General features: G+C 69.1%; 2 protein-coding genes across 2 annotated transcripts in view; one reads left to right on the top strand and one right to left on the bottom strand.

Moving 5' to 3' along the window:
- STRC (stereocilin) overlaps positions 1-4644 on the top strand; it is a 9582-nt gene extending 4938 nt beyond the window's left edge. The window contains exons 10-21 of the mRNA XM_025212483.1: positions 462-553; positions 898-1033; positions 1106-1305; positions 1382-1472; positions 1581-1749; positions 1950-2119; positions 2272-2427; positions 2747-2889; positions 3048-3196; positions 3495-3592; positions 3955-4102; positions 4524-4644. Coding sequence (XP_025068268.1) covers positions 462-553; positions 898-1033; positions 1106-1305; positions 1382-1472; positions 1581-1749; positions 1950-2119; positions 2272-2427; positions 2747-2889; positions 3048-3196; positions 3495-3592; positions 3955-4102; positions 4524-4597 — 1626 coding nt within the window. The 3' untranslated portion in view covers positions 4598-4644. The remainder of the gene's footprint in view (positions 1-461; positions 554-897; positions 1034-1105; positions 1306-1381; positions 1473-1580; positions 1750-1949; positions 2120-2271; positions 2428-2746; positions 2890-3047; positions 3197-3494; positions 3593-3954; positions 4103-4523) is intronic.
- Positions 4645-4994: 350 nt separating this feature from the next.
- Positions 4995-11368, bottom strand: LOC102386529 (creatine kinase U-type, mitochondrial). The gene is made up of 9 exons (XM_014523256.2): positions 11309-11368; positions 8918-9178; positions 8183-8278; positions 7726-7947; positions 7373-7458; positions 6277-6400; positions 5991-6125; positions 5598-5723; positions 4995-5235 (listed from the first exon to the last, which is right to left on the bottom strand). Exons 1-9 carry the CDS (start codon positions 11366-11368, stop codon positions 5119-5121), a joined length of 1227 nt encoding a protein of 408 aa, XP_014378742.1. The 3' UTR covers positions 4995-5118.
- Between the last annotated feature and the right edge of the window lie 1815 nt (positions 11369-13183).

Raw genomic sequence — 13183 nt, 5'->3', positions numbered from 1 at the left:
CTGCGCGGAGGGACGGGGGGAGCCGGTGCCAACGTGACCCAAGACTCGGTCTGGTGAGGGAGGCCCCAGCAGAGCCTGGCCCAGGGTGCCGGTCTGGACCAGCCAGCTGTTGCCCAGAGCCTGCAGGGGGGGGGGGGGCGGGGTGGGCAGGGGTCAGACCGGTGATGGTGGGGGGGTCTGGCTGGGCCCCAGAGCCAGCAGGAGCGGCCGAAGTGCAGCTGTGCCGGTGCTCACCAGGGCGCTGGGCACGCTGGCAGCTGGCATGGACTGCACCACCCTGCACCGCTGCAGCCGGCGCCCCGATTTCCTGGGCATCCTCGGCACGCTCTACGCACAGCCCGGCCGCCTGCCCGCCAGCCTGGTAAGAAGCTCGTCGTCCCCCAGCTCCTGGCCTGGTGCCCGGAGCCCCCCACATCCGCCCACTGCCGCCGGGCCCTGGCTCACAGCGGTGCGCTCCACAGCGGCACTGCATCGGGGAGGAGATCCGCTGGCGCCCGGGACCCACGGCCGAGGAGCTGGCGCAGCTGGGACCTGCCTTCCTCGTGGACTTACCGTAGGTGCCCGGCATGGCCCCCTCCCCTCGCCCCCCAAAGCCATGGGGACACCTCTCCCTGCAGCCGCCCCGTGTCCCACGGCCTAGCCGGGCCGAGCAGCACGTGGGAGCGCCAGGCTGGGGGATGTGGGCGGGCAGCAGCTCCAGCTCCCAGGGGCCAAGTGCCATGGGCAGGGCCTGGCCCTGGAGCCAAGCCGGCTCCCCGCAGCATCCTGCCAGGCACCAGCGCAGCCCCGGTGCCTGCGGGCAGCGCCTGCTGCAGTCATGCCTGGTGCCCCCCCGGTGCCCGCAGGCCCCCTCCCCCGGGGCTGCTGGCTGCAGCATGGCCTCCGTGGCTCCCGCAGGGTGAAGCTGGTCGAGCGGCTGCCCAACGACTCGCTCTGGCTGGTTCTGGACCACGTGAGCAGCCACCCCCAGAGCCTGCTGGCGCTGCCTCTCCACCGCCGCACCGCCCTGGCCCGCCGGGCTCTGCAGCTCCTGGTAAGGGCCGGTCGGGGAGGGGGCAGTGCAGAGGGCGCGGGGGACCTCACCCGCCACGCTCTGCCCTGCCAGCGGTCCCCGTTGGAGCCCGAGATCCCGGGGGAGGTCCTGGACCTGCTGGGCCCGCTGCTGGGCTTCCTGGACCGAGACAGCGCTGCCCGGATCCGGCCCGAGAGCCTGCTGCTGCGGCTGGAGACGCTGCAGGGCGCCTGCCTCTCGGATGAGTTCGCCACCACACTAGGACAACTGCTGCTCTCGAGGCGTGCACTGGGGTAGGCCCCGCGCCCCGGCCCCAGCCCCGGCCCCGGCCCCCCAGCTACGCTGCTCACTCGCACCCTCCTCCTGCAGGCCGCCACAGGACTGGGGCCCCCCGGACCTGGCCCAGCTGGGCCGCCTGGTGTTCTTGCTGCCAGAGGAGAGCGCCCGGCACGTCCCCAGGGTGAGACGGCGCCTGCCCCGTGCCCCTGCTGACCGCACCGGGGGCCACGGGTTCTGCTGGCCTGGCCCAGCGCCGCTCACCGGCAACGCGCTGCCCTGCTCTCTCCAGGCACTGCTGAGCAGAGACACGCTGGAGCAGCTGCTGCAGAGCCAGCGGGCCTGGGAGCGGAGCGAGCTGGGCCGGCTCTGCTACCTGCCCGGTGCCCGGCCCGAGGGCAGGAGCTCGCGGGATGCCCTGGTGTCCTGGCTCGTCAGGAGCCACGTGCCGGGAGGCCGAGGTGAGGCCGCTCAGGGCACTGCTAGTGTCACCCCCTCCTGGCCCCTGACGCACCGTTCCCGTGCCCCAGCGCAGTACCAGCTCGCTGCCCCCCCCCAACCCGCGCGTGCCCCCTGCCAGACCCCTGCCCCCCGGCAGCACGGGCAAGGGGAAATGGGTAGTGCTCCCGGGGGTGTTTTGGATGCTCTCTCTGCCTCGCAGACCCCATCCCCAGCTGCGCTGACTTGCGCGCCACCTTCCCTGCGGCCTGGAGCGCCGCCCAGATTGCCGCCATGGCGCCTGCACACTTTGAGGGCTGCCTTGAGCTCATCAGCCAGGACCCCGCGCTCTCCCCCAGCCAGCGCCGCGCCGCCCTGCTCAAGGCCAAGCAGGTGAGAGCGGCCAAGGGGGTGCAGCCTGGGCCAGGATCCTAGCTGCCACCAATGCGGGGGGACCGGGCCATGCAGCCAGGGGCCTGGTGGCAGCGCTGTGGAGCTGGTGGCTTGTGGCGGGGTCAGTGCTGAGCCACGCTGGTGCCATGCAGCTGTTTGGAAACCCCCGGGTGCTGAGGCCAGTGCAGACGCTGCAGCTGGGCCTGCTGGCCACGCAGCTGAGCGAGCGGGAGCTGCAGGACATGGAGCTCGCTGACTGGGGGGCCCTGTCCACCCTGGGGGCCCTGCAGGGTTGGACGGCGAAGCAGGTGAGGCCTTGACTGCAGGAAGGCACCTGCCCCTTGCCTGCTACAGGGGATGGCAGGCATGTGCATGTGCAGATGCACGTGCACATGCCTGTTTTTGGAGGGGGGGGACAGTGTTTGTGTGCCTGCACATGTTCACGTGTGTGTCTTGGGGGGCAGCAGGCACGTGTGTGCCTGTGAGTAGGGGAACAGCATGTGCATGTGAGTGCATGTGCATAGATGAGGGTGGCATGTGTGTGCATGTGTTTTGGGGGAGCATGTGCACAGGCGTGCGTGTGCGTGTGTGTACCGTGCTGGCTGACCGCGGCCCCTCTCCCCTCAGATGTGGGCAGCTGTCTCCAGCTTCCTGCGGCAGCGAGGGGGCGGTGCGCGGGGCCTGGGGCTCCCGGAGCTGGCTGCCCTCGGGCACCTGCTGTGCGGGCTCCGGGAGGACGAGATCCAGATGCTGGACAGCTGGGAGCTCAGGTCGGGTTTGGGGACTGGGGGTTGTTCGGGAGCCGGGCGCTGGTGACAGCTGGGAGGTACCAGACATGCGGCATCTTGCGGGAGGGGTGGGGTGGGGTGGGGTGGGGGGTTTCCCTGGGCGCCCGGGTGAGTCTGACTGGTGTCTCCCTGCCCCACAGCCAGGCTGCCCCTTTCCTGGGCTCGCTGAAGCACAGCTGCTCGGAGGGGCAGATGGAGGCGCTGGCTGCACGTCTGACATCCAGCTCGGCCTTTGGCCCCGCCAACAGCTGGGGCCCTGAAATCTTCACCGAGATCGGGACGCTGGCGGGTGAGGAGGCCGCGGGGCTGGAGGCAACCGGGAGCAGGCAGTCTGCGGCGGGTGGGCCGCAGGGTGCAAGGAATGACCTGGTGTCCCAGCGTGTCGTGGTGCACGGGACAGGCCCCCCCATGAGACCCCCTGGGCCAGCCCCCAGAACCCGCATATGCTGCCTTCCCCCCGGGACAGAGCGGGCCCCTGGACCCCCCAGCCCCATGCCGTTCCCTGCTCCCGGCTGCCCTGGCCAGGTCCTGCCGTGGGTGCAGGCGCCAGCCACAGACCTGACCTGCCTCCTCTGTGCCACCCCCAGCCGGGCTCCAGGACATTGAGCTGTCCTCGCTCGTCCCCGAGCAGATCCGGGCCCTGACCCCACTGGCCGTCGCCGGGATCCCTGCCCCCAAATTCTTGGTGAGTTACACAGAAGCGTGCCCGCTTCTCCCTGCCCCCAGCCCTGCCCCTGGGACCCTTGTTCGGTGCCCGCAGGAGCAGCCGTGGGGGGCGCAGCGGGGCTTGTGGGTGAGGGCGTGTGGCCCAGGGCTGGGGGCTGCTGTCGTGGTGCAGCAGATGCAGAAATCCAGCAGACGGGCAGAGCCTAGGCGCCGGACGAACGAGGGACTGGACCCTTCGTGGCGCTGGGTGCCAGGGGCTGGGCTCTGTCCCTGGGGCAGCACCGGGGCGCTGGGCGCTGGCCGGCTGAGCTCTATGCCTGCTGGCCTAGGGCCCGATCCAGCAGTGCCCGGGGCCTGAGCCGCGCCGCCGCTACCCTGCAGGTGGTCTTCCGCTCGGCCCAGCTGCTCGCCCTCACCAGCGCGCAGGCCGTGGCCGTGACCCCTGAGCAGTATGAGCTGCTCAGTGCCGAGCAACGCCAGGCAGTCGCCAGTGCCCAGTATGAGGGGGAGCTGGTGCCGGATGCCCGGGGTAAGCGCCCTGCACGGTCCCTTGCACGCACCCTCTGCATGCTGCCTCTGCTCCCGCCCGTGTGCTGGGGCTGCACCCCCACACCCGCATGCTGGAGGCAGCAGCCCCCTGCCCCAGCCATGGCTGCTGCGGTGCCCCAGCTCCTGCCGTGCCATGGGGCTGAGCAGCAGGACCCTCTGGCTCTCCCTTTGGTGCAGCCCACAGTCTTCCCCGCCCAGGGGATCAGGCCCAGCACATGCTCCATGTGGGGCCAGGCACCTGGCCTGCCCTTGCCTTCCTGCCCCCTGGGTCTCACCAGCAGCCGCCCCCTGCCCTGCCCTGCGGGACCCAAAGCCGCCCGCCTGTGCGTGATGGCACCACAGCACACGGGCCTGGCCCAGCCTTGCCTGGCCCTCATGGACCTCCCTGCTCTTGCCCACAGGCAGGAACGTGGCCTGGCCCCCGTCGGACCCTGCCCTGGTGCTTGTCCTCGGCCTGCTTTCTCACCTCCTCTAAGCGCCGTCCGTGCCCACGTTTGTAATAAACCGGCTGCCCTGCCTGCCGCTTGCTGTGCCGTGTCCTGCTGCAGCTGGTGGGGGCGAGGCATGGGTCCGGCCTGGCGGGAGCTGCTCCGTCCTGCAGCTGGACCGTGCCCTGGGCTAGGGCTCCTGCAGGCCCTGGGGTGGGAGCCAGTGCCCCTCATGCGCTGGGCACTGCTCCAGGCAGCTGCACCAGGGCCTCTTGCCTGCTCCGGGGATGAAGCTGCCCGCTGCCCTCTGGGCACGGGGCCCTGGCTATGGCTGGGTGATGGCTGCCAGGGCAGGAGGAGCTGCAGCTGCAGGCCTTGGGCTGGGGTATCCCTGGCTGGGGCTGCAGGCGCTGAAGAACCAGAGTGCGAGACGGGGTCACAGCAGCGAGCGGTTTATGGAGGCTGGTGCAGTGCGTTGGGGGTAGCGCAGAGCATTGGGGCATGCGGGGCGTGGGGCCACGCGGGCTACGGGGGCGGCGCTCCAGGTGCTGTGGCCGGCGGGGCCGGGCTAGTGCCTGAACTGGGACACAGGTGAGGGGATGCGGATGTCCTGGCCCCGCTCCAGCCGTCGCTCGCAGTCGATCAGGTAGTTCACACCATCAATCACCAGCTGTACCAGCTCCACCTGCGGCCAGAGGGCACGGGGTGGGTCGGGGCGGGCGGCTGGGCCCCGCGCTCTCCTGCCACCATGCTCCTTCATGGGGTCCTGGTCCCCCAGGCATGCGTGGCCCTTGCTGCCCCCGCCCAAGCCCTCGCCCACCTGCACAGGCCAGACACCAGAGGGGCCGTGGTGGCGGCTGCCGCTGCAGGGTGCTGGTCGGCTCCCACCCCTGCCCCGCACAGCACGGCCTGGTCTAGCACCGCCTGTGGCCCAGCACCTGGCTCATCCAGCTGTGACCAGCCCCCATCTGTACTGCCCCGTCCCCGTGCCCATGCGTGCCCCCGTGCCCACGATGTGCAGCCCTGCTGCCGTGGCTCAGCACCCACCTCCGACTTCCCCAGGCGGTCCAGGTTGGAGATGTCGAAGATGCTGCCCGTGGCGGCCGTGTCCACACCCCCTGTCCCACGCTTCTGGAGTCGCAGGTTCTCCAGGATCTTAGGGAAGCGGTTGTCCTGGACCGGAGCACATGTGGTGTCAACACCGGGGATGTCCAGAGACCAGGCAAAGGCGAACTCCTGCCGTAGCCACCCATGCCCCGCACTGCTCCTGGGAGCTGGCGGGCAGTGCTGGGTGCTGGGAGCCCCCCGGCGGGCAGCTTCCAGGGTCGGGGCAGGTCTGCTCCTCTGTGCCCTGAGAGCCCCTGATCCTGCACCCAGTGCTGCACGACGCCAGCTCCGTGCCAGGCTGGCCCCAGCCCCCAGCCCCCAGCGCGGCCCCACCTTGCTGAGCAGCGGCAGCTTGATGTGGACGCCTGCACGCAGGCCAGTGCCCAGGTTGGAGGGGCAGGTGAGGATGTATCCCAGCCGCTCATTCCACATGAACTCCCAGCCCCGTTCCTGGATCAGCCGCTCCACCTACGAGAGGCACCCGCAGCCCGTCAGCAGCCCCCAGGCCTCACGGGGCTGGGCCGCCCGGGGGTCCCCCTCGGCCCCCGCAGACATGCGGCACCAGAGAGAGGGGCCGCCCCCCATGCCCCCCGTCCCGATCCGCCCACCCAGGACTCACGTCCTTCAGGCCACGGCAGAACCGCTCAAAGACCCGCTTCATGTTGCCACCCTTCTCCATGGAGATGATGCGGGTATGGTCCTCCTCGTTCACCCACACCAGGAAGGTCTTCTCGTTGTTGTGCCTGGGCAGGGTGGCCCATCAGCATCTGTGGCCATGTGCCCCCCCCAGCCCTCGGCTGCTCCCCACCCACCTCGACCTGCCCCCAGACAAGGCGCCAGGCAGGCCGGCCCGGGCACGGCTGCAGCCACGCCTGAGGCACGTGCCCGTCGTGTGTGACCACAGTGGGGCCGCCCCAGGGGGTAGGACGTGGGCATGGCACGTACACGTGTGCAGCTCTGCTCACAGGCTGCCTGACAGCGTGGGGGTGGGGAGCAGCGGGCAGCGCGTGCCCAGGCCCTGGCAGCGTGGCTGACGAGGGAGCGGGGGTGCACGGCAGGGGGTGTGGAGCGGGCAGCGCTCGGGGCCAGGCTGGTTATCGGCTGGGCGGGGGTCACTGCGGGGGTTATGCGACGTGAGGGGAGGGTGGGTACAGAGTGTATAGGTGCACAGACTGGGGGGTGTAGGGGCTGGCCACACAGCGTACGCAGGGGTGGTTACACAAGCACTCGTGTGTGGGGGGTAGGTTTTAGAGCGCACGTGTGTGCAGGGGTGGTTATACAAGTGTGCGTGTGTGGGGCTAGGCTGGAGAGCGTGCAGGGGTGGCTATATGGCGGGGTTCATGGCCGTGCAGGGCGATGGAGGCTGCGTGCTGCATGGTGTGGCCGTGCAGAGCTGGCATGTGCAGGGTGGTTGCGCAGTGCGTGTGGGAGACTGGCCGTTACGTGGGGGGTGTGGGTCTGCACGGGCATGTTACACGCTCGGTGCATGCAGAGGGATAAAGGGGGCTGCGTGCACTCCCGGGTGCTGGGATGGGTGCGAGGACTGCCCCCGGGTGAGTGGCTTGCTGCCCAGGACTGCCCGTGTCACAGGGGGAGACGTGGGGGGGCCGTGCCTGGCATGCGGGGTGCTCCCACTGGGCAGCCTGCCATCCCCCCATGCCCTCTGGCCGCCTGCCCAGCCCAGTGGCCGGTGCTGGCTGCAGGCTGGGCCTCACCAGATGCCGCGGGCGTCGGGCCAGTCCCGGGCCATGCCGGCCGCTGTCAGCAGGGGGGACACGGGCTTGTCGAAGAGGAAGTGGTCCTGGGGGAGGAGAGTGGCATGAGGGCAGCACAGGCCCCCCCGCCGCTGGCCTTCAGCCCCGCCAGAGCCCTGGGGACCCGGGTCAGCGAGCATCAGCTGGGTCCACGTGGCCAGGGCGGCGCTGGGCGCAGGGTGGCACCGCTGGGAAGTCCCTGAGCAGCCCTGGCTGGACCGGGCCAGGCCTGGGGCTGGGGCAGGCACTGTCACGGTGCAGGACAGGGCTGCAGGACCCCAGGGGAGGCGAGGGCAAGGGCAGCTGGGACTCACGTCAATGAGCTGCTGCTGCTCCTTCTCGGTCATCTCACTGAGGCGGTAGTACCGGCCGGCCAGGTCGCCCGTGAGCCCATTCAGCGCCTCCGCAGCCACCTTCTCCACCTCCCGGCGTTCGGCCCGGGTGCAGGCAGGCGGCAGGCTCAGCCCGCGGATACTGCGCCCCGTCCGCACCCGTGAGGACAGCACGTAGCGCTCGTCGAAGTGCCCTGCCTTGATCTGGGGGTGGAGCGGGGGCAGGGGAGACCCGGGCGGGGTGGGGCAAGGGCAGGGGCAGAGGAGGGGAAGCCCCGGGGTGCGGGGAGTGCCTGTAGGAAGAGGCCCGGAAGTGCCCTGCGGGGCTGTGGAGGTCTACCCCAGCCCAGCCCAGCCTGGAGCGGAGGCTGCTCGGGCCTCTGTGCTGCAGGCGATGCCCACTCCCCCATGCCCAGAGCAGTGCCCCCGCGCTACGCACCTTGCTGGCATCCAGGTCTGTGATGTGTTTCATGGTGCGCGGGTTGTAGCCGTTGTGTCTCTCCTGAATCACGGGGTCGAACAGGTCGGCGAACACCTGCAAGTGCCGTGGGGCAGGGCAGAGGTGAGAGCGGGGCAGGGCTGTGGGGCAGGCGGCTGCTGGGGGCAGCCAGCCAGGGGAGGCCAGCGAGGGGCTGTGGGGCCGGAGAGGGGGCAGTGCCAGGCAGGCCAGCAGCCCGGGGAGCCCATGCGGCGCTGCCCAGAGAGGCTCAGAGCAGGGGGCGCGTGCAGGGCTGCGGAAAGGCCCGGGCGCTGGGATGTGGGGCATGTATGCCCCCCCCCTGCAGTGGGCCAGGGAGCACCCAGCTGCAAACCCAGGCCAGGCTTTGGTGCTAATGACCTGGGAACGATGCCTATTGAGCCACCCTCACCCTTGGGGATGGGCCTGGAGGTGGAGCTGGGGCACAGTCCCCAGGCATCTGCTGGTGCCCTGGTTCCTGTGTGGCAGGAGGCCTGACCCCGGAGGTCAGCGAGGGGCCAGCTGCGTTCTCTTGCCCCGGCGTCGATCCGTGCAGACCCAACAGGCCTCGTGGCAGGGCAGGCGCTGCTGTGGGGCCCCATGCTGGGAGCTCTGTGTCGGGCTCTGGGCAGCGCTGTGGCCAGGGCTGGGCTGCCCCGGGCTGGGATGGGGGTGCCAGGGGCATGTCACGGTGCCAGGGGCTCTGGTACCTCTCACCTCATAGGTCTCCTCGTCGCCGGCCACCATGCCCACAGTCTTGATGAAGGGGTGCCCAGGGTTGTCCACGCCAGTCTGGATGCACTGGTCCAGGGTCCAGCCGCTGGGTGTTTCCTTTTCGCAAAGCCGTGCGTAGATGGTGGGCGTCAGGCTGCTGGCCATGCAGTTGTTGTGCTTGCGGAGGTCGGGGTACTCGGCGCTGCGGGGAGGGCGCGGGCAGCGTTGGACCGTGGGGGCAGTGGGAGCATGGCCGGGCCAGGCCTGCCCGCAGCCTCACCCAGCTGCCCTGGGGCTTGCGGTTGTCCACCCTCTTGGCTCCCTGCTCTGCCCTTGGGCCCAGCTTGCCCCTCTCCTACCCCTACCCTGCCCTTGGCCCTTGCTCCAGCCCTCCCTCTGCCCCAGGGCACCAGGGTCCCTGCTCCTCTGTCAAATGCCTCCTGCCAGGTTTGATGCCCCCGCTGAGCATCTGGGGGCGGCCGGCCTCCGGGCACCCTGCAGCTGTGAGACGTGGTCGCCCCGGGCCTGGGGCTGGGCCGTGCCCATCTGTCATGTGGTCCCGGGCCTGGCCTTGGCCCGGACGCCTCCTCTGGGGCAGTGTCTGGCTGCCAGGTGTCTCCTCAGGGCAGGGCAGGGCAGGGCAGGGCAGGGGCCGGGGAAGGAGTGTCTGACCCCAATCCGTGGCTGGCAGAGCCGCTCTGTGCCGGTGCAGTTTATTGCATTAATATTGGCTCTAATCGGCTCAGTGCGGCCAGAGATATCTCCCGACCACACTCCCTCCTCAGACGGCTCCGTGCTGCTCCGTGCTGGCTGGGGGCCGACTGGGCAGGGCACGGCCTCGTCAGCCGGGTCTGGCCCGTCAGTGCAGGGGGTGCAGCACACGCCTGTTGGCTCAGGCACTGCCCGAGGGCTGGAGAGAGACCTCGTGGCACTGGGACCTCCTGGCCGGAGCTGCCCCGATGGGGCAAGTGGGCGCCGTGTGAGGGGAGGGGCACTGGCACTTGCCACAGCCCCTGGCCATCACCGCCGCCCCTGCACACACAGCACAAAGCTGAGCTGTGTCCGTGCTGCCTCCCTCGTGCCGCTGCCCAGGGGCCCAGGAATGTGGCTGTCTCTCGCCTACGGGGCAGCTGCCCTGTCCGGCTGGGCAGGGCCATCCAGCACCAGAGGCCGTGCTGGGCGCGAGAGCTGGCGCAGACTCGGTGCTGTGCCAACCGCTGCCCTGATCTTATGTGGCCTCGGGAGCAGATGTGCGGCGGCCCCCACGCTCGCAGGAGCAGCGTGAGCTGTGCCCAGAGCACCCCGGGACAGCGCAGCCTCCGGGATGTCCCAGGCACAGCGTGAGGCTGCTGAGCTGAAGGCAGTGGCCCAAAAGCTGGAAGGCTCCATGGGGGCCACAGCTTGGGGCTGGGTCATGCCAGGAGTGGGGCCTTTGCGTCATGGGCGCCCAGCTGTCATCCCGAGGGGGGCGGGTGGATGGATGACCGCTGCTGGTTCAATGCCGGCATGGGTGGGGAGCGAGTCGGCCCACCCGGCTCGGGCACAGGGATGTTGCTCTGCGTGGGGCCAGCTCCTGCAGACACTGTTCGGTCTTGCCTGCGGGGCTGTCTGTGCATCCCAATGCTCCGGGCACCCACGCAGCTTTGCTTATCGTGGAAACTGGAGTGTCCCAGAATCACTTGGCTTTGAAACACGATGGCTCTGGCTGCCCTGCGCGCTCCTGTCTGTGGCTGGGGGGGTCCTGATCGTTGTTCTTTGGAAGCATTTCCGACTCAGCACCCCCTCCCAGGCCACTGGCTCCTGCCTGGCTGGGATCTCGTCGGGCTGGGCAGCCCTTGCAGCAGGGCACCCGACAGCGAGGGTGGGGAGCGGGCAAGGGGAGAGGTGCAGGTGCTCAGCTCCTACCCATGTGAGCACTGAGACAGCCACTGGGTGCAGGTCACAGGCACAGGCCATGGGCACAACCCACCTTGTGCTGCTATGTACCGTTCCTTCCCTTTGCTGTGGCACCAGGTGCCTGTGCACCACTGGCATCGCTGGCACTGCCTCACCTATGGTGCTGCAGCCATGCACACATATGCACACTTGTATGTGCACATGCAGACTTGCTCCCTGTGCTGCAGATGCCAGTCCTATCATGTCTGCCACTCATCCCCACAGCCCCAGCTCCTGGAGTCACTGATGGGCAGTAGCAGGTGGGAAGAGAAGCTGGGAGCCATGATCCTGGCCATGGGGATACTGGATGTGAGCACAGAGCTGACACCGGCTGGATTTCAAGCTGCGGGCTTTGCTCCAAGTGCTGGTGTGTCTGGCAGACTTGTGGTGCTGGGAGTTGGCAGCTGGGCACTCCCTGTATCCTCTGTACTGCTCTGTGCACTTGGCACAGGCTCTCACCTGCACTGCGGGGGCGGGGGCGGGGGCCTTGGCTGCAGGAGTCACAGTGGAAGTGGGCATGGGCGGGGGCAGGGAGCCGGTGATGTGTCCCTGTGGCTTCCCCTGCCTCTCTGCACCCTGGGCTTCCTGCAGGTGCTCGTGCCCTGCCTGCCCTGGGCTGCAGGAGGAAGGAGCCCTTCACCTATTGCTTGGGCCCACTGCAGTAGGGGCAGGGCTGTGAGTGCTCTGCTCTGCTTTTAGGAGCTTTGCAAAAGCCTCTCGTGGATGGCGCTGAGCCCCTGAGCATGGTGCAGGAATCACCTCCCTTCTCCCTCCTGACCCTGCCCATGGTGGCTGCAGCACATTGTGGCTGTGTGGCCCTCGCCTGCTGCCTCCCTTCAGAGAGCACAGCTCATGGGGGCTGCCCCAGCACCAGCAGATGCTGGAGTGTGTGCACAGCGCTAGCGGGGGTGAGCAGGGCAAAGACATGGCAAGGGCAAGTGGGGGCTGGTGACTGGAAATCCCTCCTGGCACCTCCCTGCTGCTCATTGTGATCAGGCTTAAGGGATCTGGAGCAGGCCCTGCAGGGGTGCGGTGCAGCCTTGAGTGATCCCCCCAAGCATGCACTAAGCTACGGCTCAGGAGCCACTTCTCTGGCACCTGCCCACCCAGCCTGGCATTCGCTTGTGCTACTTTGCTGGGCACTGTCTGGCTGGGAGTCCTGGCACACACACCTGCCTGCAGCAGGCCACCCTCCCCCTTCCCCCCCACGGGCCCTGTGGGCTCGTGGGCACCAATGCCCAAAAGGCAGTGGCCCCTGCTGCTGCCCCTCCCACTGGCCAGGCACCGGTGCACAGACAGGGCCTGCGTAGCCAGGTGCTGCAAGGTGGCAGCTGCGCCCAGACATGTTCTCCCCTGGCCCAGGCACATTTCCGGGACCCACTCCCTCCCTCCTGCTCCTATCAATGGCAGCAACCGGGCACCTGCACATCACAGGCAGCAGAGCTGGGCCGAGGATCTCACTGAGGCCTTGCCTGGCTCCATCCCCACCCTGGCAGCACCTTTCACAGGCACCAGGTCGCCAAGCTCGGCTCCTGCCTGAAACACTCCTATTTGGACCCAGACTCTGGCTTGTCTGCCCTTGGCCCATGGTCCATGCGGCTGGTGGTGGGACGGGGAGAGCCCTGCTCACTCCACAGCTGGCTCAAGGCCAGCAATGTCCTCACCCAGGGAAACCCGCAGGGGAGCCTACGTGCCAACAGCTTTTCTGGGAAGCGCCCACGGGACCTGGCCCTGGAGGTGCAGTCACATGGCAGCTCAGGCTTCGGTGTGTGTGGACCTGTCAGGCTGGCTGGGCAGGCTGAGCTGAGGCCCACACCCTGGTAGCCCCAGCCCCAGACCAAGGGATGGGCGGGAGCTTCCCTGGTGCCACTCCTGAGCCTGGCGCTGCAGAAGACTCTGGAAGTGGAGGAACAGTCTTCCCCCCCCCGGCTCCCCCCAAAACTGCCAGTGACTGTGTGCCCTTCCCCGGGGTCCTCTGCTCCCTTGCTCCTGGCCATGGCCATCAGTGGGGAATGGTCCCAAGAGCTCAGTGCTGCCTGGAGCCCTAGGGAGTCGCCCGGGCCTGGGTGCCACCACACAGGGAGCTGGCAGCCGGGGCACCCTGCCCTGCCAGGCCGTGTGCCAACCTGGTCCTAGGCACCAGATGAGCCCTGTAGCCAGGAGGAGCAGGTGCAGCCCAGGGCTTGGGTCGCTGCTGCCGCAGAGCATGGCGCTGCCCGCGCCTCTGCCAGGGCCAGCAAAGCAAGGACGTGGCAAGGGCAAAGGCAAAGGGAAGGCTGGGTGTGGGGCCACGTGGGGATCCGGCCGGGCCGGGGGCGCCCACAGCCTGTCCCA

This window comes from Alligator sinensis, unplaced genomic scaffold, assembly GCF_000455745.1.
Source record: "Alligator sinensis unplaced genomic scaffold, ASM45574v1 scaffold407_1, whole genome shotgun sequence".
NCBI classification, from domain to species: domain Eukaryota; kingdom Metazoa; phylum Chordata; order Crocodylia; family Alligatoridae; genus Alligator; species Alligator sinensis.
Note: the sequence above shows the minus strand (reverse complement) of the source record. Positions and strands in the feature narration are given on the sequence as shown.

Bases quoted from the DNA above. Each gene is read 5' to 3' on its own strand.
- LOC102386529 (XM_014523256.2), bottom strand. From the start codon at position 11,368: ATGCCCACTTCCACTGTGACTCCTGCAGCCAAGGCCCCCGCCCCCGCC. The intron at 9,179-11,308 runs GTGAGAGCCTGT...GGCTGCGGGCAG, and splicing joins CCCCCGCCCCCGCAGTGCAG to GCCTGGCCCGGCCATGCTCC. The intron at 6,401-7,372 runs GTGAGGCCCAGC...CACCCTGCCCAG, and splicing joins CCCGACGCCCGCGGCATCTG to GCACAACAACGAGAAGACCT.